This window comes from Jaculus jaculus, chromosome 8 (genome assembly GCF_020740685.1).
Source record: "Jaculus jaculus isolate mJacJac1 chromosome 8, mJacJac1.mat.Y.cur, whole genome shotgun sequence".
Taxonomy (NCBI): domain Eukaryota; kingdom Metazoa; phylum Chordata; class Mammalia; order Rodentia; family Dipodidae; genus Jaculus; species Jaculus jaculus.
This window is the reverse complement of record NC_059109.1, coordinates 56,169,080-56,192,401: the sequence shown is the minus strand read 5'-3', so window position 1 is coordinate 56,192,401 and position 23,322 is coordinate 56,169,080. Positions and strand designations below refer to the sequence as shown.

At 45.9% G+C, this 23,322-nt stretch overlaps 2 protein-coding genes across 4 annotated transcripts in view; both read left to right on the top strand.

The window, feature by feature from the left end:
- The window catches only part of Tmem62 (transmembrane protein 62), a 52,438-nt gene extending 46,256 nt beyond the window's left edge, over nucleotides 1–6,182 (top strand). For all 3 annotated transcript variants that reach the window (XM_045156527.1, XM_045156529.1, XM_045156528.1), the window contains 3 exons: nucleotides 480–584; nucleotides 2,798–2,916; nucleotides 5,384–6,182. In XM_045156527.1, the coding sequence (XP_045012462.1) occupies nucleotides 480–584; nucleotides 2,798–2,916; nucleotides 5,384–5,710 (551 nt within the window). In that variant the 3' untranslated portion in view covers nucleotides 5,711–6,182. The remainder of the gene's footprint in view (nucleotides 1–479; nucleotides 585–2,797; nucleotides 2,917–5,383) is intronic.
- A 2,449-nt stretch (nucleotides 6,183–8,631) lies between these two features.
- On the top strand, nucleotides 8,632–22,675 carry Ccndbp1 (cyclin D1 binding protein 1). Its single transcript, XM_004660884.2, has 11 exons — nucleotides 8,632–8,854; nucleotides 8,969–9,025; nucleotides 9,241–9,320; nucleotides 12,846–12,927; nucleotides 13,658–13,754; nucleotides 13,923–13,996; nucleotides 15,828–15,904; nucleotides 16,135–16,412; nucleotides 18,052–18,112; nucleotides 21,429–21,475; nucleotides 21,709–22,675. Exons 1-11 carry the CDS (start codon nucleotides 8,755–8,757, stop codon nucleotides 21,821–21,823), a joined length of 1,068 nt encoding a protein of 355 aa, XP_004660941.2. The 5' UTR covers nucleotides 8,632–8,754; the 3' UTR covers nucleotides 21,824–22,675.
- Nucleotides 22,676–23,322: the final 647 nt, after the last annotated feature.

Below are 23,322 nucleotides of genomic sequence, written 5' to 3'. Positions count from 1 at the left end.
TTGAGATTCAAATAAGAAATTTTGATATATTTGATGAATCTTTTGGCAGCTTATATACTTGGATACTAAATCCTGTGGTAAATAGACTTGATCATCTTTTGAACATAGTACTATCTTTTAAACCTACATGAGGATAAAATAGTGTAGGCCTCTAGAAGGAATGTCTGTTTTTGCAGTTGTAATATGTATGTATGAATTTAATGTGTTAGTAAATAAAATCTAATGATACATTCCTTTTTATCTAGCTGTATGTAAGATATCTTGTAACTAAATAGTTTCTCTGAACTTTCAGCTATCCGTAGTTCTATCTATACTGGCTTCCTAGGATTCTGAATTTGAAGTGTTATCTGTATAGTTACCATATAACAAAAGATTTGCTGAGTATGGATTAGCTCACCCATGGAAATCTTAGAGAACATGTTATAAAGAAATAAACGTTGCATGTGTTTACTGAATTGTTTTAAATTTATTCTATTTAGAGCCTCCAGGATTTATAAATATGACTTCATTTTCACTTCATGTCTTGAGCAAAATAAACATCTTCTACTATTCTGTGTTGTTGCTGACCTTGTATACAGTACTGGGTAAGTAGATGAAACATGAAATTGTGGAGAATGCTGCCAAAGAATATATTGGAATAAATTTTAAATATTTTTATTTATTTGCAAGCAGAGAGAGATAAAGAGAGACAGAATGGGCATGTCAGGGCCTCTAGCTGTTGCAAATGAACTCTAGACACATGCACCACTTTGTATCTGGCTTTATGTGGGTACTAGTGAATGAAACCTGGGTTGTTAGGCATTGTAGGCAAGCACTTTAACTGCTGAGCCATCTCTCCAGCCCTAAATTGGACATTTTGAAAACAGAGTAATTAACGAATTTGTATTTGTGGGCTGGGAAGGAGGGTTAAGTGGTTCAGGCACTTACATGCAAGGCCTAATGGTCCAGATTCAATTCCCCAGGACCCACATAAGGCCACATTCACAAAGAGGTACATGCATCTGGAGTTCGTTTGCAGTGGCTGGAAGCCCTAGTGAGCCCATTCTCTCTCTCCTTCCCACTCCCTCTCTCTGTCTCTCTCCCTCTTTCTCTCTGACAGATAGATAAATAAATAAAAATAAATAAAAATAAAATATTAAAAATTAACAAGCTAAACTGTCCCTGTTAACCCTGATCATATAGTTGATATACAATATAATGAGTCAGTCAATAAGAAAAGGCCAAAATACATTCATTAATATTGGTAGGAAAGAGAAGTTTGTGAGTATATTTTAAATTTCCACAAAATGGTTAAGTTTTTTTAGTTATCTCAAATATTTGCCTCAGTAGAATTTCTCTTTGCTTCTCAAAGGGAAATGTTAATGCATTATATTAGGGTTATTATTTCAGTGGAATATTTAAAGATCTTACGACTGTAATGCTTTATTAGTTACCTCATGACAAGGAACTTACAGAAGGAAAGGTTCCTTTGGCTTATAGTCAGTCCGTCATGGTGAGGAGGGCATGTGTCAGGATCTGGAGGCAGCTGGGCACATTCAGTCCACAGTGAGGAAGCAGAGTGAGGAATGCTGCTGCTCCCTTGATTCAGTCCTGGATTCCAGCCCATGGAACGGTGCCACCTGCATTTAGGGTGGGGCCTCCTACCTCACCCTAATCCAGAAAATCCCTCACGGGTATTTCCAGAGATCTGTTTCCATGGTGGTTCTAATCTTACCAAGTTGACAACCATACATTAATTGCCACACATGCCATCTGTTTTCAGAATCTATAAAGTATATGTCTGTTCTAGGTAGATCATGTACTCAGTTTCATAATACAGAAAAGTATAGAGCAAATGGTTAGGATATCAAGTTCAAAGAAGAAATTAGCAAAGGAAAAAATGCTATGGATTAAAATGCTTACAGCACTTGCCTGTGAAGCCTAAGGACCCTGGTTCGAGGCTCGATTCCCCAAGACCCATGCCAGCCAGATGCACAAGGGGGTGCACGTGTCTGGAGTTTGTTTTCAGTGGCTGGAGGCCTTGGCGTGCCCATTCTCTCTGTCTTTCTCTATCTGCTTCTTTCTCTCTCTCTCTGTCCTTCTCAAATTAATAAATAAAAATAGGGCTGGAGAGATGGCTTCGCGGTTAAGCGCTTGCCTGTGAAGCCTAAGGACCCTGGTTCGAGGCTCGGTTCCCCAGGTCCCACGTTAGCCAGATGCACAAGGGGGCGCACGCGTCTGGAGTTCGTTTGCAGAGGCTGGAAGCCCTGGCGCGCTCATTCTCTCTCCCTCTATCTGTCTTTCTCTCTGTGTCTGTCGCTCTCAAATAAATAAAAATAAAAAAAATTTTAAAAAAATAAACACAAAAAAATTTTGAATGCATATAGATGCCAGGTGTGGTGGCTCACATCCCAGCACTCAGGAGGCAGGAGTAGGAGGATTGCCATGAGGTTGAGGGCACCCTGAGACTAACTAGTGAATTTCAAGATGACTTGAGCTACAGTAAGACCCTACCTGGAAAGACAAAAAAAAAAAAAAAAAAAATGCTTATAGATGACTATAAGCTTGTGTCTCTTGACTATTCTTTTTTTGTTTTGTTTTTTGTTTTGTTTTTCGAGGTAGGGTCTCACTGTAGCCCAGGCTGACCTGGAATTCACTATGTAGTATCAGGGTGGCCTCGAACTCACGGCAGTGAGTGCTGGGATTAAAGGCATGTGCCACCATGCCCGGCTCTTGACTATTTTTGCAAATATCTTATGAAATATATAATCAGATTCACAGTTCTTTAATCTGCTTTTCTGTCCATTGTCTTTCCTAGGACCATGGTTTTTTGGTGAAATAATTGATGGCCAGTTGGGTTTCTGCTTTTCCTTTGGGATGTTTGTTAATGGTCATTTCCTGCAAGGCAGTCTGACATTTATAGTCGGAATTCTTCAGGTAAGAAATCACAAGTACAATTTAAGAATACCCAAAATCAATACCATAGATCATCTTTTCTGCTTTACTTGCAAGGCAATTTTAGTAGCTGAAGTCTTCCCTTTTTGGAACATCTATATGTAATTTTAGCCAAAAGGCCAAGAAGTGACTGTGTAAACATTTAAAATACATTTTGGTGGGCTGGAGGGATGGCTTAGTGGTTAAGGGGCTTGCTTACAAAGCTAAAGGACCGAGGATCGATTCCCCAAGACCCACATAAGCTAGATGCACAAGGTGGCTCATGTGTCTGGAGTTCATTTACAGTGACTGAAGGTCCTGATATGTCCATTCTCTATCTGCCTCTTTCTCTCAAATAAATAAAATACATTTTGGTATTCAGGGTTGATTTCAGGAGAGAGAATTTATGTTTTTGTTGTTGTTAATTGTTTTTGCTTCTCTCTCTCTCTCTCTCTCTCTCTCTGTGTGTGTGTGTGTGTGTAGATATGTGGTATATGCACATTTATGTGCCATTATGGTGCCCCATATGCTCATCTGCGATGGCTGGAGTGTCTCACTCTATTAGCTGGTCTTGTTTTGAGCCTGAATCTCACCCCACTTTTTTAAAAAAAAAATTTTGTTGTTCATTTTTTTTTTTTAATTTTTTTTTAAAAATTTATTTATTTATTTATTTGAGAGCGACAGACACAGAGAGAAAGACAGATAGAGGGAGAGAGAGGGAATGGGCGCGCCAGGGCTTCCAGCCTCTGCAGACGAACTCCAGACGCGTGCGCCCCCTTGTGCATCTGGCTAACGTGGGACCTGGGGAACCGAGCCTCGAACCGGGGTCCTTAGGCTTCATAGGCAAGCGCTTAACCGCTAAGCCATCTCTCCAGCCCTGTTGTTCATTTTTTATTTATTTATTTGAGAGCGACAGACATAGGGAGAAAGACAGATAGAGGGAGAGAGAGAATGGGCGCGCCAGGGCTTCCAGCCACTGCAAACGAACTCCAGATGCGTGTGCCCCCTTGTGCATCTGGCTAACGTGGGACCTGGGGAACTGAGCCTCGAACCGGGGTCCTTAGGCTTCACAGGCAAGCACTTAACCGTTAAGCCATCTCTCCAGCCCCCACTTTTTTTTAAAACTAATTCTAGAGTTGGAATTTTACTAATTGCAAAGTTTGGGGCGGGGGTCCCAGTGATTCACCTCTCACATGTCTCAGTTGTTAGCATTCCCTTAAAGAGGCCAACACCTCTCCCAACCCTGGGCTCTTCATTTGTTCCTTCCTGGAATGTGTTTCATCAACTGATTCATTGTTTAACTTCATGCTTCAAGGGGCAGCCTCTAGTTTTCCTCTTACCATCCACTTAGTTCCTTCACATTGAATTTGTTACAGTCTTTAATTATCTGTATACATGTGTATGTACACACATATACATATTGTCTATAGTAATTTTTTTCAGTTGTTCACAGTGTGTTCCTAACCTAGAACCTAGCATAATACCTGCTATATAATGGGTGCTGAATAAATATTTATTTTTATTTGACAGAGAGAGAGGGAGAGAGACAGAATAGGCATGCCAGGACTTCCAGCCACTGCAAAGAAAACCACCTTGTGCATCTGGCTTACAGGGATTTTGGGGAATCGAACTGAGGTCCTTTGGCTTTGCAAATGCCTTAACTGCTAAGCCATCTCTCCAGCTCTAAATATTTATTGAATAATTGAATGAGTGACATAGAAGCTAACCCTGAACTAAAACTTAGATCTAATGTATATTTCTATACACATCATGCTCCCTCAAACAATACAGACACCCAAATCCCTATTTCATTCTGCCAACAAAGAGTATACACTGTGTCACCATGGTATGTGTACATGCATGTAGATAATTCTATTCAATTCCAACTGAAATACTGTTATAGCCACTGTCTAGGCTTCAACATAATGGTACTACCTTTAAGATAATTAAAATGACACAGGCAGAGTTAACCACTGTCTTACAAACAAGTATATGATGAAATAATTAAAAATAAGACATCTAGGGCTGGAGAGATGGCTTAGCGGTTAAGCGCTTGCCTGTGAAGCCTAAGGACCCCGGTTCGAGGCTCGGTTCCCCAGGTACCACGTTAGCCAGATGCACAAGGGGGCGCACGCGTCTGGAGTTCGTTTGCAGAGGCTGGAGGCCCTGGTGCGCCCATTCTCTCTGTCTCCCTCTATCTGTCTTTCTCTCTATGCCTGTCGCTCTCAAATAAATAAAGAAATAATAATAAAAAAAGACATCTAAGAGCTGGGTAGTTGTAGTTCAGTGGTAGAGTGCCTAGCATGTGCAAAGCCTCCCTACCCCGCCTTCCCCCCCCCAAAGAAGAAAAATTCAGACATGTAACATCTAACCCAAAGATAGTAACATTCTTAAGGGTCTTCAATAATGAGACCTGACCACCCCAGGGCTTGGTGGGAAATTAAGGACTCTGTCTGGTCCTCTTTTCTAGCTGCTGTTTTTTAATATCCCGTTGATGGCATACCTGTGTTGGAGCTTGCTGCAGCGGTGCTATGGTCACAACTTCAGCTCTCATCTTCACCAAGGAAAATGTTTAAGAATTATACCTGTTCACCTACTTATGCTACTGCTGTACATCTGGCAGGTTTATTCTTGCTATTTTCTTCATGTGACGTATGGCACCCTGGCGCTTATATTTTCCCCTTTGCGGACCTGGTTAGCATTGTTGACACCTGTACTTATCCGTCGTGTCTGGACATTGAACTCCCCAGAGCTTGGAACTTTCATGGTGCACTTAAAAAGTCACCTGAGCTCCTGAAGACCATGACTACCACTGGCAGAATTCCAGCCTCCACATCTAAAGCCCATACCTCTGCCCCAGTAGCAGTTGGAAAGCCGGTATTGGTGGGTGAGCTTTCCAGGAGCTGCTGATCCGGGTTTCTGGATGTTGGAGCGTTACTACTGATTCCTGCAGAGTGGCCTGCAGGAAAGTCTAATGACTTTACCTCGGCGAAGAGCCTTAATCAGGGAGAGCCACAGGGTAAGGGCTGAGTGGTACCTCAGAGCCCCTGTGTTATTATGGTTTTCCTGTGTAAAGCATCTGGTCCATGTTTGGAACTCAGAAGCTGTCAGAGATGCCATTTTAGGCAGAGGGAACCTGTGTGGACTTGGGCTGTACCCTGACTACCTTTCAGCTATTTGTTCCAAGCCCTGTTTTCCTACAGGGTTATGGGCTTCTGGTAGTTAGTCGGGGGTGTTTTCAACTAATCAAATAAATGATGAATGTGAAATATGGACTTCAGCTTTGCAGCCAAGCCTCTGGGAACATAACGTAGGCCTGGCATCTGGGCTGCAGAGAGGTTGTGGCGGGATCTGTGGGAAAGGGGCAGGGGACTCTTGTCCAGCTCTCCAGGAAGAAACGGGTGCAATCAACCTTGTTCTGCAGGTGGAACCCGGATGGGGCGCGAGGGAGGGACACCAAGCTGGGCGGAGCTCATGTGAGGGGGAGAGGGAGGAGATCAGGCTGGGCGGGGCGGGCGTGAGGGAGGGAGGAGGAGCAGGCTGGGCGGGGCGGGTGTGAGGGAGGGAGGAGGAGCAGGCTGGGCGGGGCGGGCGTGAGGGAGGAGATCAGGCTGGGCGGGGCGGGTGTGAGGGAGGGAGGAGGAGCAGGCTGGGCGGGGCGGGCGTGAGGGAGGGAGGAGGAGCAGGCTGGGCGGGGCGGGCGTGAGGGAGGGAGGAGGAGCAGGCTGGGCGGGGCGGGTGTGAGGGAGGGAGGAGGAGCAGGCTGGGCGGGGCGGGTGTGAGGGAGGGAGGAGGAGCAGGCTGGGCGGGGCGGGTGTGAGGGAGGGAGGAGATCAGGCTGGGCGGGGCGGGCGTGAGGGAGGAGGAGCAGGCTGGGCGGGGCGGGCGTGAGGGAGGGAGGAGGAGCAGGCTGGGCGGGGCGGGCGTGAGGGAGGGAGGAGGAGCAGGCTGGGCGGGGCGGGCGTGAGGGAGGGAGGAGGAGATCAGGCTGGGCGGGGCGGGCGTGAGGGAGGGAGGAGGAGCAGGCTGGGCGGGGCGGGCGTGAGGGAGGGAGGAGGAGCAGGCTGGGCGGGGCGGGCGTGAGGGAGGGAGGAGGAGCAGGCTGGGCGGGGCGGGCGTGAGGGAGGGAGGAGGAGATCAGGCTGGGCGGGGCGGGCGTGAGGGAGGGAGGAGGAGCAGGCTGGGCGGGGCGGGCGTGAGGGAGGGAGGAGGAGCAGGCTGGGCGGGGCGGGCGTGAGGGAGGGAGGAGGAGCAGGCTGGGCGGGGCGGGCGTGAGGGAGGGAGGAGGAGCAGGCTGGGCGGGGCGGGTGTGAGGGAGGGAGGAGGAGCAGGCTGGGCGGGGCGGGTGTGAGGGAGGGAGGAGAGCAGGCTGGGCGTGGCGGGCGTGAGGGAGGGAGGAGGAGCAGGCTGGGCGGGGCGGGCGTGAGGGAGGGAGGAGGAGCAGGCTGGGCGGGGCGGGCGTGAGGGAGGGAGGAGGAGCAGGCTGGGCGGGGCGGGTGTGAGGGAGGGAGGAGGAGCAGGCTGGGCGTGGCGGGCGTGAGGGAGGGAGGAGGAGCAGGCTGGGCGTGGCGGGCGTGAGGGAGGGAGGAGGAGCAGGCTGGGCGGGGCGGGCGTGAGGGAGGGAGGAGGAGCAGGCTGGGCGGGGCGGGCGTGAGGGAGGGAGGAGGAGCAGGCTGGGCGGGGCGGGTGTGAGGGAGGGAGGAGAGCAGGCTGGGCGTGGCGGGCGTGAGGGAGGGAGGAGGAGCAGGCTGGGCGGGGCGGGCGTGAGGGAGGGAGGAGGAGCAGGCTGGGCGGGGCGGGCGTGAGGGAGGGAGGAGGAGCAGGCTGGGCGGGGCGGGTGTGAGGGAGGGAGGAGGAGCAGGCTGGGCGTGGCGGGCGTGAGGGAGGGAGGAGGAGCAGGCTGGGCGGGGCGGGCGTGAGGGAGGGAGGAGATCAGGCTGGGCGTGGCGGGCGTGAGGGAGGGAGGAGGAGCAGGCTGGGCGGGGCAGGTGTGAGGGAGGGAGGAGGAGCAGGCTGGGCGGGGCGGGCGTGAGGGAGGGAGGAGGAGCAGGCTGGGCGGGGCGGGCGTGAGGGAGGGAGGAGATCAGGCTGGGCGGGGCGGGCGTGAGGGAGGGAGGAGGAGCAGGCTGGGCGTGGCGGGCGTGAGGGAGGGAGGAGGAGCAGGCTGGGCGTGGCGGGCGTGAGGGAGGGAGGAGGAGCAGGCTGGGCGTGGCGGGCGTGAGGGAGGGAGGAGGAGCAGGCTGGGCGGGGCGGGTGTGAGGGTGGGAGGAGATCAGGCTGGGCGGGGCGGGCGGGAGGGAGGGAGGAGGAGCAGGCTGGGCGTGGCGGGTGTGAGGGAGGGAGGAGGAGCAGGCTGGGCGGGGCGGGTGTGAGGGAGGGAGGAGATCAGGCTGGGCGGGGCGGGCGTGAGGGAGGGAGGAGGAGCAGGCTGGGCGGGGCGGGCGTGAGGGAGGGAGGAGGAGCAGGCTGGGCGGGGCGGGTGTGAGGGAGGGAGGAGATCAGGCTGGGCGGGGCGGGCGGGAGGGAGGGAGGAGGAGCAGGCTGGGCGGGGCGGGTGTGAGGGAGGGAGGAGATCAGGCTGGGCGGGGCGGGTGTGAGGGAGGGAGGAGATCAGGCTGGGCGGGGCGGGTTTGAGGGCGGGTGGGGGAGCAGGTTGGGCGGGGCGGGTGTGAGTGAGCCACGGGACCAGGCGGGGCGGGGCGCGTGCGGGTCTGTGGCAGGGACGGAGTTCGACTCCACGGGTTGTTGACGGAAACGAGTCTGGTTTGGCCCCGGAAGTGTGGCATCTTGGGCCATTCGTCTTCCGTAGTGGCTTTGGTGGCGTTGGGACCCCGCCGAGCCATGGCTGGCGCGGCGCCCGCCGTCCCCGTCCTGCCTCCTCCTCCGGAGCAGCTACGGCTCTTGGCTGCGGAGCTGCGGTCGCTGGTGCCGGGGGTGCGGGGTGAGTGGCCGGGCCGGGGCGGGCACTGGGTCGTCCCGGCTGGCGGGCGGGCGGGCGGCGTGGAGGCCGCTCCGCTCACCTCGCCTCCCTCTTCGTCCCGTCCGCTCTCCGCAGTCGGCGAAGCCCAGGAGAGCGCCGAGTTCAGTCGAGAGGCGTTTTGGAGAAGACTCGGTGAGCGCGTCGCCCTCTTTCCCCGTCCCCAGTGGAGTGACAGCCCCTCCCTCTGCCCTCCTCCCTTGGGAGGCTGAGGTAGCCAGGGATTTCTGGAGTTGGTTTGAGACCTTTAGGCCTGGAAGAGTGGAGAAGGATGCGATATGTAAAAGGCAGCTGCAGCTCTAACCTTTGTCACTGTCTTTACCCTTGCCCGTCACCCCCACCCCTCCTAGATGAGGCCGCCGTGAGGGTGTCCCGGGAAGCCACGGCTCTGACCACAGTCTTCTGTCGGCCTCCGCTGCCGTCTCCTCAGGTGGGCTTCACTTACTGGAATTCTTAAGCTGCCTGTCAGAAATCTTCGCGTGTTCTTCTCTTTTTTTCCCTTTGGTTTTTCGAGGTAGGGTTTCACTATAATCCAGGCTGATCTGGAATTCATGTAGTCTCAGAGTGGCCTTGGTCCTCCTGCCTCTGCCTCCCCGGGATTACAGGCGTGCTCCTCTTCTACCTTTTAAGGTCACCCAGATTTACTTATCTATCACAGTTCCTTTTAAAAGTAGTTTATTTGGCCTGGCGAGATGGCTTAGTGGTTAAGGCATTTGCCTACAAAACTAAAGACCCACGTAAAGCTAGATGCACAAGGTGGTGACTTGCATCTGGAGTTTGTTTGCAGGGGCTGAAGGCTCTGGAGCACCGTTCTCTGCCCCCCCCCTTCCTTCTTTCTCTCTTACACTCAAATAAATAAAAAGCAAAACATTAAAAATAGTTTATTTATGGGGGCTGGAGAAATGGCTTGTCTGCAAAGCCAAAGGACCCAGGTTCGAGTCCTCAGGTTCGATTCCCCAGGACTCACGTAAGCCAGATGCACAAGGTGGGCCATGTGTCTGAAGTGCGTTTGTAGTGGCTGGAGGCCGTGGCACACCTGTTCTCTATCTCAAATAAATAAACTATTTTAAAAATAGTTTATTTATTGATTTGCAAGCAGAGAGAAGAAAGAAATAATGGGCATGCCAGGGCCTCCAACCATGCAAATGAACTCCAGACTCATGGCCACTTTGCATCTGGCTTTATGTGGGTACTGGGGAGTCGAACTTGGGTTGTTAGGCTTTGCAAGTTAAGTGTCTTAAATGTTGAGCTATCTCTGCTGCCTGAGATTGCAGTTCTTAACCTCTCAGCATTGTTGGAAAGACTAAATGCATGCCTGCTTGGAGTAGGCAAGTTTCTAAATTGACAGATGAACAAGCCGGTTTAGAGGCTCAGGTCAATAGTGATAAGCAGTATAGTGTTGAGTTTAAGTAGGTCTACTCAGTGTTTAAGCTACACTTTTTATCCTTTTATATTGTGTATTTTACTTATTTATTTTTTTGGTTTTTCAAGGTAGGGTTTCACCCTAGCCCAGGCTGACCAGGAATTCACTATGCCTCTCAAGAGCTGGGATTAAAGGCGTGTGTCCCTGCACCCAGCCTATTTAATTTTATTTTATTTTTAATCAGTAACACATGTAGATAATATAAAGTTGAGAAGATAGCAAAGATTCATGTGCCAAAATGTGTATCTTCCCACACCAGTTCATTTTTCTCTTCTCTTTTTTCTTTTTTTGTATTACTTCATAAATAAGCTATGCATATATACATTTGTGTATATTTATGTATGTGTGTCTGGCTATTCACAAAAATGATCCAGTACTGTAGACATTGTTCTGGGTCTTCCTTTAAAAAGTTAATAAGAGTTTGGAAATTAATTCTTAGCATCACATAACAGGTTGCTCAGTTCTTGGTAGTTGCTGCTAGATATTGAGTAACTACAACCATAATTGAACCAGTACCCTATTGTAAACTGTTTTCAACTTGCAACTATTGTAAGTGAAGATGTGGTGATTTGTCTCATCATCTATGTGCATATGGGAGAAAAAAAATCTCAGAGGTGAAATTGCTGGAACAAGAATTTATGCATTTTTTAAAGTTTTTGTTTATTTATTTGCACGCAGAGGGAGAGGGGGAGAGAGAAAGAGAAAAAAAGAATATGAATGGATTGAATCTGGGCTGTCAGGCTTTGCAGATAAATGTTTTTAACCACTGAGCTATCTATTCAGCCCTGAATTTATTTATTTATTTTGGTTTTTCAAGATAGAGTCTCGCTGTAGCCCAAGCTGACCTGGAATTCATTGTGTAGTTTCAGGGTAGCCTTGAACTCACAGGGATCCTTCCACCTCTGCCACCTGAATGCTGGGGTTAAAGGTGTGTGCCACTGTGCCCGGTGAATTTATATGGGTACTGGGGAATTGAACCTGTGCCAATATCTTTAAACCTAAACCATCATGCCCCTTACCTTCAATGTCATTATATAGCCAGATGTCTTATTTTTTAAAATATTTAATTAATTAATTTATTTATTTATTTATTTGTGAGAGAGATGATGGGTGTGCCAGGGCCTCAAACCACTGCAAACTCATGCACCCCTTGAGCATCTGGCCTGTGAAGGTCCTGAGAAATCAAACTGGGGTCCTTTGGCTTTGCAGGCAAATGCCTTAACTGGTAAGCCATCTCTCCAGCCCATATGTCTTATTTTTAATTAATTTATTTCATTTTATTTACATATTTATTTGAGAGGAAGAGAGAGAAAGAGGAGAAAGCATGGCGTGCCAGGACCTCTAGCCACTGCAGATGAACTCCAGACGCATGCACCCCCTTGTGCATCTGGTTTATGTGGGTCCTTTGGCTTTGCAGGCAAATGCCTTAACTGATAAGCCATGTTCCCATCCCAATTTATTGAATTTTTGCAGTGCTGTGGGTTAAATCTGTAACCTCACCTGTGCTATGCAAATATTCTACCACAGAATTATACTCCAGCTCTATCTAGATACCTTGAAATAATATAACTGTCCTCTTTTAAAGGCAGGGTCTTGTTCTAGCCCAGGCTGACCTGGAATTCACTGTGTAATCTCAGGTTGGCCTCAACCTCATGGCAATCCTACCTCTGCCTGGCCCACGCCTTTAATCCCAGCTCTTGGGAGGCAGAGGTAAGAGAATCATTGTAAGTTTGAGGCCACTCTGAGATTACACAGTGAATTCCAGGTCAGCCTGGGCTAGAGCAAGACCCTACTTGAAAAAACAAAACAAGGGCTGGAGAGATGGCTCAGCGGTTAAGTGTTTGCCTGTGAAGCCTAAGGATCCCAGTTTGAGGCTCAATTCCCCAGGACCCAGATGCTCAAGGGGGTGCATGCATCTGGAGTTCGTTTGCAGTGGCTGGGGACCCTGGCACACCCATTTTCTCTCTCTCTATCTGCCTCTTTCTCTCTCTGTTACTTTCAAAAAAAAAAAAAAAAGTTGGGTGTGGTGATGCATGACTTTAATCCCAGCACTCAGGAGACAGAGGTAGGAGGATTGCCATAAGTTCAAGGCCACCCTAAGACTATATAGTGAGTTCCAGGTTAGCCTGAGCTAGAGTGAGACCCTACCTTGAAAAACCACAAAAACAAAACAAAACAAGAAAAACCTTAACAGTTGGCCTGATTTGGCTTCTGAGCCATACTTTGCTTACTCCTAGTTGAAGATACATATTTCTATGTTGTGCTCTGAATATCAGGATAGAGAGTAGGAAAAATAAGTTTTTTTCTTCTATTTCTTAATTCTTTATTGAGTGTTTAGCCTCTGTCTGGTATGTAGCTAACTTTCTGGTGTTGGATGATTGTAGGTAGTATAAGGCCTGACTCATAGGCTATCAGAAAACACTTGATGATGCTTACTGTACACAGATGTTCATTTCCTCTGTAGATGGGTTGGCTGCATTGATAGTAACCATTCCTCCTTTCTCATCCTGAAATTGGTCCATCACCTCTTAGGAAACCCAGAGAGTCTGTGAGCAAGTCCATGCTGCCACCAAGGCAATTATTACAGTATACTACTCATTCCCCAAGGACCAGGGTAAGTCATTGCATTGATCAGCTACATATTTTTTGGTATAATAGATTATATACCAAGATATCTATCTTTTTCCAATTTTGAGTATGTAATTTTCTTCCAGAAAATGAAGTCAAAAGTAATTTTTTTCATGGTGACTAATGAGTTAAGCATTTCATTATGCTACGGTGCAGATGTTATATGCCTCTCTTTCCATCGTTCTTGGTTTGCCTGACATTTAAGGCTTTTAATTCACTTCCTCTTTCCAACTGCTGGAGATGCTGGTTGAATGTCAGTTTCATACCCAGGATCAGGCCATTCCTATTCTTTCCCATTCATATACTATACCCGGTTTTCAAATTCCTTCACAAGTTAAGTGTCCACCAGACTCACCTGTAGATTTCTGCTTTGATTATAGTTAGGCCAAAATTATAGATGGATATGTGTCGTAGATCACCAGAGTTACTCACAAATGGCTTAAACTTCCAGTGTTGTAGCCTCAGTTGTCAAAGGGCCAGTGTCCTTAATGAATGAATGCATGCTGTCATGGGAAGGTTTTGCTATAGAACTGTTGGAGAATAGTTGGAAGAAAATGACATGAGGATATAAGTAAGACCTAAGTTTTATGCTAGCACATGACTTAAAGCATGTGGGTGCTCTTTACCTTAGAGTATGTAATGCTAAGACTTCAGAAGAACATACAGTGGCCCCTGAAAAGGAAAGCAGGCCTCTTACTCTTTGGGTTTGGTCATAGGAATCACCCTCAGAAAGCTGGTACGGAATGCCACTCTGGACATCGTGGATAGCATGGTTCAGCTCCTGGAAGTGCTTCTTGTCACTCCACCTCAGAGGTAGTAGTGCCACAGTGTGAGTTACTAGGTTTCCTTGATTCAGGAAGGAAAAATTCATACTAGTAACCTAAGTTATCGATACCTGAGAATAATGACCAGTAGGAAGAAGTTTTTTTAGGAGATAAGAACTTAGGTTATTGATGTTTTCTTATCAATTCCTTTTCCCAGCCCTGAGAACAATGACCTTATTTCCTGCAACAGTGTCTGGGTTGCTTGCCAGCAGGTGCCTCAGATACCAAGAGGTGGGTATGAGTGGGTGTTGTACTTACTGTTTCATTGCTGAGATAAAGCACTCGACCAAAAGCTACTGATGGGAGGAAAGTTTTTTATTTTGGCTTACAGTCTTGAGGGGAAGCTTCCTGATGGCAGGGGAAAGCATGGCATGAAAAGAGGGTGGATATCACCTTTGCCACAGCAGTTGGAAAGCAGTTAGCACAGGTGAGTGAGCCAAACTTTGGAAAGGGGGAGCTGGCTAATACCCCTAAACCCACCCCTAACAACATACCACCTCCAGCAAGGCTCCACCTCTCAGATTGCTACCAGTTAGGAGCCAAGCATACAGAACTCATGAGTTTATGGGGCCATCTGATTCAAGTCACCACAGTGGGATGCTAGCCAAAGCAGAGAGTGCCCTCATACCTAGTTTCCGTCTTTGTAGCATCTTTGACACCTGATTTATTTTATTTTATGTATATATTTTATTTTTAAAATTTTTTTGAAGCAGGATGTCACTTAAGCCCAGGCTGACCTGGAACTCACTCTGTAGCCCAGACTGGCCTCAAACTCATGGTGATCCATCTACCTGAGCTCCCCAAGTGCTGGGGTTAAAGGTGTGGGCCACCATGCATGGCTTTGTATTTTAATTTCTATAGTTTAACGAAACAATATATAACTTTCCATCAAAACTATTCAGTTTAGTACTTTGGCTTTTTTTTTTAAAAATTATTTATTTATTTATTTATTTGAGAGCGACAGACACAGAGAGAAAGACAGATAGAGGGAGAGAGAGAGAATGGGCGCGCCAGGGCTTCCAGCCTCTGCACATGAACTCCAGACGCGTGCGTCCCCTTGTGCATCTGGCTAACGTGGGACCTGGGGAACCGAGCCTCGAACCGGGGTCCTTAGGCTTCACAGGCAAGCGCTTAACCGCTGAGCCATCTCTCCAGCCCGACTTTGGCATTTTTTTTGGAAGTGCTGGGAAATCAAACCTGTGACATGGCAGGCAGGCACATTACCACTGAGCTATATCTTTTAATTTTCTTTTTTTATTTTTTTAGTTTTTCAAGGTAGGGTCTCACTCTGGTCCAGGCTGACCCGGAATTCACTTTGTAGCCTCAGGGTGGCCTTGAACTCATGGCGATCCTCCTGCCTCTGCCTCCCGAGTGCTGGGATTAAAGGCATGTGCCAACATGCCCGGCTTCCACCCCTTTTAAATTCAGACTCCTCTTGCTGTAGCTGTCTCTTGTTGAGTACATATGATTTGTTTTCTTACTGCTGCCTCAGGAGCAGTGTTATGTGGCACACTAAAGCAGTTAAGCAGAGCTGGGCTGGGGACATGGCTCAATGAATGTGGGCATTGTCTTGTGTGTGAGAGAGCTTGGGACCACCTGAATTTGATTCCCCAGCACCAACATCAACAGCTGGGCATGGCCACACATTTCTGTAATCCCAGTCCTGCAGTGAGTGAAGACCAAAGAATTACTGGAGCTTGCTGGTTAGGTAGTCCAGCCAAAAACAGCAGCGACATTGCCAGGCTCAGTGAGAGTCTGTCTCAGGGAAACAGAACAAGTGAACAGTGTTCTCCTTTGGCTTCTGCACACATGTGTATGGGAAATACGTATCAGCATACACATGCAAAAGAGAGAGAGCCAGAGAGACTAAAAGTGGTCATTAAGAGGACTGTGATAAGAAATATGTGACATTTTTTTTTTCTTGTGAATATAGAAGAGTTATACATTAAACTTTGTTAATCTTGGTACTCTTCAAAAAAGAAAATGCTTGGCTTTTGTAGTGTTAAGAGAACGATTGTGTTTCTCTTCTAATTCTAGTGCTTGTGATATTTTTCACTTGTAGATAACAAAGCGGCAGCCCTTCTGATGCTGACGAAGAGTGTGGATCTTGTGAAGGATGCCCATGAAGAGATGGAGCAGGTGAGGAGCAACTTCATGACCATCAGATGGGAGCTGATCATATTGACTGAAGAATCCCACTCTCACTCTTGTCTTGGCTTCCATCGTCCACTGTGCTGTGGTTTGTGACTTAGTACCACTCCTCTTTGTTCCTTTGCTGGACAAGGAAAAGTGAGAATGTGGCTTATGAAGTGATTCAGTTTTGTGGCTATTGGTGAAGTAGTGATTAATGGTATCATGGCATGTCTTAGGCTGTGGAAGAATGTGACCCTTACTGTGGCCTTCTGAATGATTCTGAGGACAATGCTGACAACCATGGTGAGGAGGATGGGGTATTGGAGTGTCCAAGCAACCAGGACTCATACTGGTCAGAAGATGATCAAGAGCTCATAACCCCATGCCTTGCATTGGTGAGAGCATCCAAAGCTGCTCTCAAGAAAATCCGGATTTTAGTGGCAGAGAATGGGAAGAAGGACCAGGTGGCCCAGTTGGATGACATTGTGGATATTTCCAATGAGATCAGCCCCAGGTCAGTTTGTTAACTGAGGTGACAGGAGCATTCTGATCTGAGGTGCTGCTGTTGCTCCAGGGTTTTTTTCCCCAAGGTTTTTTATTTTTTATTGTTGTTTTAGTTTTTCGAGGTACAGTCTCACTCTATCCCAGGCTGACCTGGAATTCACTCTGTAGTCTTGGGCTGGCAATCCGCTGAGCCATCTCTCCAGCCTCTTTATTTTATTTTTTAATCTATACCATATTTTTTTTTTCTAAACAATTTAAGAGTTAAGTATACACATAAATGCCATTTTACCTCTAGATACTTGAGCACTTACCTTCTAAGAAAGGAATTCATATTTAAGAAATTAAACAGGCTAGAAAAATGGCTCAGTTGTTAAGAGCAATTTCTGTATACACATAAGGGCCTGAGGAGCTCTGAGAGATAGTTTGAGTTTGATCCCCAAGACCCACTTTATAAAGAGCTGGGTGTGGCCATGTGTGTCTCTAACCCAAGTCCTATAGGAGAGTAGAGATCTGAGAATTGTCAGGGTGGGGGCAACAAGCTCTGAAGTCAGTAAGAACTCTGGGTGAAATAAGACAGGGAAGAAGAGCTATGGAGTGGGACAGTATATTGGTTTGGCCACCACTGGTATATGCCCAGGCAAGTACACCCTGTTGCAGGCAAACTCATGGGGTACTGCATGGGCATATACACATGCATACATTACACACATGCAAAAAAAAAAATACATAATATTGAGATCACTCCCATTTGTCTCTAAAAGTCTCATAAAATTTAGTTTCATCAAAGTTTAATGTTACATTTAGTTTCTTGCAATCTAGAACATTCCTTATCTCTTTTAGTCTGATTGACATTGCCATTTCAGAATTATACAGGTTAGTTACCTTAAAGACTATAAAAATTTAGAGTCATAAAATTATTTTCTCATAATTGCAGTCAAGTTAAATCTTTTTTAAAAGTTATGTTATATTTATTTATTTGTTAATCTGTTTGAGAGAGAGAGATAATGGGCGCAATAAAGCCTCTCTAACCACTGCAAATGAACTCGATGCATGTGACACGTCACCTTGTGCATCTGGCTTATGTGGGTACTGGGAAATGGAAACTTGGGTCTTTAGGCTTCACAGGCAAGTACCTTAACCACTAAGCCATCTCTCCAGCCCATGTTAAATCTTTTTTAACAAGAATATCATGTAAGCCAGGTGTGGTGGTGCACAGGAAAGAGGCAGATAGAGAGAATGGGTATGCCAGGGCCTCCAGCCACTGTAAACAAACTCCAGATGCATGCAACACCTTGTGCATCTGGCTTACTTGGGTACTGGAGAATTGAACCTGGGTCCTTAGGCTTTGCAGGCAACTGCCTTAACTGCTAAACCATCCCTCCAGCCCATAATTCTCATTTTTTTTGACTAGTCATATCCCATCCTGTGAACAAAAGGCATTTTTCTCTATCTCTCTAGTGAAATAGGTATTTGTTTCAATAAATACTGGTTGAATTGATTGTGTATTGCTTTTCTGTTTATTCAATTTAAGGAATTGATAAGAATTTCTAGGAATGTCAGTTTCTCCCTTGTTACAATTATATTTGTATACTGAAAACAAGCTGGTCCATGTCCTTTTTTGTTAATGGTTATTTTTGTCTTCTACTCAGTGTGGATGATTTGGCTCTGAGCATCTATCCACCTATGTGTCACCTCACTGTGAGAATCAATGTAAGTACCAGCTTTGAAAGAATAGTCACCAACCTGATTGCTTCCTCTAAACTATGTAGTGCGTGTTTACTTGTCAAACTTGTGTGCAGGTCCAACAGTGTCACAGTTTGTCCATATTTGTGAAGTTGAATTATAGTAGCCATGTGCTTTTATGATGCACTTAAGGTGTTTGCCTGCAAAGCCTAATGACCTGGGTTTGATTCCCATGTACCCATGTAAAGCCAGACACACAAAGTGGCACCTGTATCTGGAGTTTGTTTGTAGTGGCTAGAGGCCCTAATGTGCTTATTCTCTGTCTCTCTTTCTGCTTGAAAAAAATAAAATATTTTTTAAAATCTGAAGGCTGGGGAGATGACTCAGTGGATAAAGTGCTTGCCATGCAAGCATGATAACTGGAGTTTAGATCTCCAGCATCCAAGTAACTGCTGGATGGGCGTGGCAGCCCACCGGTAATCCCAGCACTTGGGTGGTAGAGACAAGATCCCCAGAACAAGCTGGTTAGGTACACCAGCCAGATCCGCAAGGTCTGGCTTCAAGTGAAATCCCCTGCCTCAGTAAATCAAAGGGGAGAGTGAGCAAGGAGGATGTCCAGTACCACTTCTAGCTTCCACACTCACGCACATGTGCACAATGCATGCAACTCCCAAAAATCTGACTTTATTATATTCTTTTAAGTGCCATCTCCTTCTTATAAAAATATTGGAAGCATATGTAAAATTATATTAGGTTTTGTGTGTGTGTTGTATGTCATGGGTTCTGAAGGTGCAAATCAGGCCTTCTTAGGCCCTCATACTTAATGTGACAAGTGCGTTTTGTTGTCGTCATTGTTGTTGTAGCATTACTGGGTACTGAGCCCAGGACCTCTCACACTTACTAGGCAAGCATCCTTCCACCAAGTTATATCTCCAGCCTAGGATGAATCAGAGTATTTGATAATAAAGTGGGAGAAAATTCATTAAAAGAGACATCTTTAGGTTTGTTTTGTTTTGGTTTGATTTTTCAAGGTGGGGTCTTATTCTAGTCTAGGCTGACCTGGAACTCACTCTGTAGTCTCAGCCTGACAGCGATCCTCCTACCTCTGTCTCTCAAATACTGGGATTAAAGGTGTATGCCACCACACCTGGTCATCTTTAGCTTTTTATGGTCATTAACTTTTCTCTACATTAACTTTCTAAAAATTGACTTTCTGTAGTTGCTGCATTCTTAACCTTACAGCTACAGTCCATTAGTTGGACACAATATTGAGTCCATCAACATTCCATCACAGATGATGGAGAAGGGAAATAAAAGACATTAAAATAGAAGAGGGTCTAGTTAGCGAGAGGAAGGGGTTAAGTGGCAGAGGGAGGGGGAACAAAAGAAGGTAATGGGAGGGGATTATGATCAAAATATATTATGTACATGTATGACGGTTGTCAATTAAAAATTAGCTTGCGGGCTGGAGAGATGGTGTAGCGGTTAGGCACTTGCCTATGAAGCCTAAGGACCCCGGTTCAAGGCTCGATTCCTAAGGACCCATGTTAGCCAGATGGACAAGGGAGTGCACATGTCTGGAGTTGGTTTGCAGTGTCTGGAAATCCTGGTACGCCCATTCTCTCTCTCTCTGTCAAATAAATAAATAAAAATTAAAAAAAAAATAAAAAAAAAAGCTTCCTCCTCCCCTCCCAGTGACTGACTGCTGCTCCTACAACCCACAACCCCATGGCGAGTACTAGTAATCCCACTGAGAAGGGCCCTTAGTGGATTGGGGACAGGGAAAGGATGGTACCAACATGTGATGTATCCATACAAAGTGTATACTTAATGACTTCCACTGGGTGTGGTGGTGCACACCTTCATTCCCAGCACTTGAGAGGTAGAGGTAGGAGGATCACTGTGAGTTCTAGGCTAGCCTGGATTACAGAGTGAATGCCAGGTCAGCCTGGGCTAGAGTGAGACCCTCCCTCAAAAAATAAGTTGGCTTCCTGAGAAATTTGTTCAGCAAGATGTCTTATCAAATATCCCAAATACAATATATTGGTAGTAATTTAGAAATATGTAATATATTTATCATATTTTATATGTTGCCATAATCCATCCCTTTGTTTCTTTTGGTAGTGCTAAGGGTTGAATCCAAGGTCATTTGCATGTTAGGCAAGGGCTCTACCACTGAGCTACATCCTCACGTCCTCTAGATCCCCAGGTTAACTTGACATTGATCTTAAAGTTCTATACATGATTTTTTAAAAAATATTTCTTTTTGGAGGGGGGCCTGTTGAGGTAGGGTCTCACTCTAGCCCAGGCTTACCTGGGATTCACTATGTAGTCTCAGGGTGGTCTCAAACTCATGGCTATTCCCCTACCTCTGCCTCCCAAGTGCTGGAATTAAAGGCGTGTGCCACCATGCCCTGCTCAGTCTTCTTTCTGGGTTTTTTTCCTTTTTTTGTTTTTATTTTTGAGGCAGTTTCACTGTATTAATTCAGGCTGCTTTTGAATTCACTGTCCTGCCATAACCTTATAATTGCTTTTATATGTTCTTTTCAAATTAAAGACATTTAAACTTTGAAACTAAAATGTTATACAACATTATGCATGACACTTTGCTAAGTAGAGAAGAATTTATAATCTGACCACCTTAACCTAGTCAGTAGTTTTGGAGATATATATATATATATATATATACACATGTACATATACATATATGTGTGTGTGTGTATATAACACACACACACATACATAAACACACACATACATTATATATATCTACACATACATACACACACATACACATATTTGTAAGCAGAGAGAGAATGAGAATGGGCATGCCAGGGGCTATGGCCACTGCAAGCGAACTCCAGATATATGCACCATTTTGTACACCTGGCTTTATGTGGGTACTGGGGAATTGAACCCAGCTCATTGGACTTCGCTGACTAGTGCCTAAACCACTGAGTCATCTCTCCAGCTTCCATGCCCAGTTTTTTTTTTTTTTTTTAATAGGGTGCTAGGGATTGAACAAGTATGAGATCTCAGGCCCTCAAGCTTGTGCTTAAAGTAAGTGCTCTTACCCACCTTCCCCACCCCACCCCGAGCCAGTTCCTAGGTCCCCAAGCCTTTTTTGAAAAAAAACCAAACAGGTGTGCCAGGGCCTCTAGCCATAAATAAACTCTGCATGCACGCACCACCTTGTGCATCTGGCTTTTGTGGGTACTGGAGAATCAAACCTAGGTCCTTAGGCTTTGCAGGCAAGTGTCTTAAATGCTAAGCCATCTCTCCAGCCCCAAGCTTTCCTTTTGATAGTAGTATTCAGGGTGAGTAACTTTTGTTTCTTTTCTAGTCTGGGAAACTGGTGTCTGTTTTATTGAAGGCACTTGAAATTACAAAGTAAGTATGAAGATATCTCCCCAGGTAGCTTTTTGAGAATAAAACTAGCTGTTTTCAAAAACTGTTCTCCCCCATTGCAAAGACTAGGAAGGGTGGCTGTGGGTTATGAAGAAGCTGAGTTTCTATGAAGGAGCTTTCCTCTTACTATAATTCCTTCTGTGTACCTCCTGTGAGAAGGGATTTTCACTGACACTGCTAAGTTTTAACTTTTTTTTTTCCCATTTCATTTCCAGAGCAAGCCATGTGAGCCCTCAGCCAGAAGACAGCTGGATTCCTTTACTTATTAATGCCGTTGATCACTGCATGGACAGAATTAAGGAGCTCACTCAGCATGATGTTGAATTCTGAGTTTTTAGCCTCCTCATTATTTTCTTCCTCTCTTACTTGGTTACAACTAGGCTCTGCTAGGCTCCAATATTTGCTTTTAAAAGTGGAGCTAGAGGAGCAGGGGAGATGGCTCAGTGGTTAAAGATGCTTTCGAAGCCTGCAGCCTGAGTTCAGTTCTCCAGTACCCACATAAAGCCAGATGCACAAAGTGATGCATGCATCTGGAGTTGACAGCAGCAGGAGGCCCTGGGATGCTCATTTTCTCTCTCTTTTCTCTCTGCTTGCAAATAAAGAAAAATAATGAAAAAAAAATGGAGCTAGAATGCTTGCTGGATGAAAAGGAAGTTTCTATCTATCACTCGCTTGTATGTGTCTGTGCCTGTTTGGGTGCAGGTGCACACGTGTGCGTGTAGGCTGTGGAGGCCAACAGTTGACCCTGGGAGTTGTCTTCAGTCACTCTTTACCTTGATGTTTGGACGGGACTTCATTCAACCTGAAACTTAGCAATTAGGCTAGATGAGCTTGCCAGCAAGCCTCAGGGATGTTCTGTCTGTGTCTCCCCAGCATTATAGGAGTGTACCACTGTGCCTGGCTTTTAGGTGGATGTTGTATGGTGAGCACTTGACCCATTGAACCACCTCTAGTCCTTCCTGTCTATGTTTTGACAGGCGACTGTATGACTAATGATTATTAGCTAGGGCAGATTGGTAATTATTTATAAATTATTTGAATGTGATTTTTTTTTTGTGCTAGACATGAAAGAAATATGCTTAAATTTGTGTTCCTGAGCTGTCTTTTGGCGATTCCTAGGAAAACTACTACTTATTTGCAATAAAGTATATTGTTTCATTGTTAAAGATGTTAAACTATTAAAATATTAATCTGCTAGTGATTGACTGTTCTTCCAAAGTTTTTTCTACTAGGAATGCAGCCTTTTGAGACTAGAACATTTTCTTTTGGGGTTAAAGGTCTGAAGATCTGAGTCTTATCAGGATATTTAGAACAAGTACTTGAATTTACATAGAACTACAGAACTCCTTTAGTACTTCAGGATATCATATTATATTGTACTAGTAAGTCCTTTGGAATATGATTCAGGTTACCCTGTTCCTCTAAATGATACTGGTTCTGAGCTTGTTATTTTTTGCCTAGTTAATTGAACAGATTTATTTTCCATATACATACCTATATTGTTCCCTGTTACATATTACACACACATCTCCACAAATGTAAATACCACACGTTAACAAATCAAAAATATTGAGGGCTGGAGAGATTGCTTAGTGGTTAAGGTGCTAGCTTGCAAAGCCTAAGGACCCAGGTGTGATTCCCCAGAACCTACAAGGTATGTGTATACCTTCCCCACAGAGCAGGCCTCCAGTTCAAGTCGAGAGCAGTTGGTTTCCCCTATAACAGACATGCCACTATTGCTCCTGTTTGGTCTTTTGGCCTGGTTAGCCAAACTTAAGGCTTGCAGTGTCCACTGTTGAGTATCTCCGCTGATGTCGTCTCTCTCTCCT

Bases quoted from the DNA above. Each gene is read 5' to 3' on its own strand.
- Ccndbp1 (XM_004660884.2), top strand. From the start codon at position 8,755: ATGGCTGGCGCGGCGCCCGCCGTCCCCGTCCTGCCTCCTCCTCCGGAG. The intron at 13,997-15,827 runs GTGGGTATGAGT...TTTCACTTGTAG, and splicing joins GGTGCCTCAGATACCAAGAG to ATAACAAAGCGGCAGCCCTT. The intron at 21,476-21,708 runs GTAAGTATGAAG...TTTCATTTCCAG, and splicing joins AAGGCACTTGAAATTACAAA to AGCAAGCCATGTGAGCCCTC.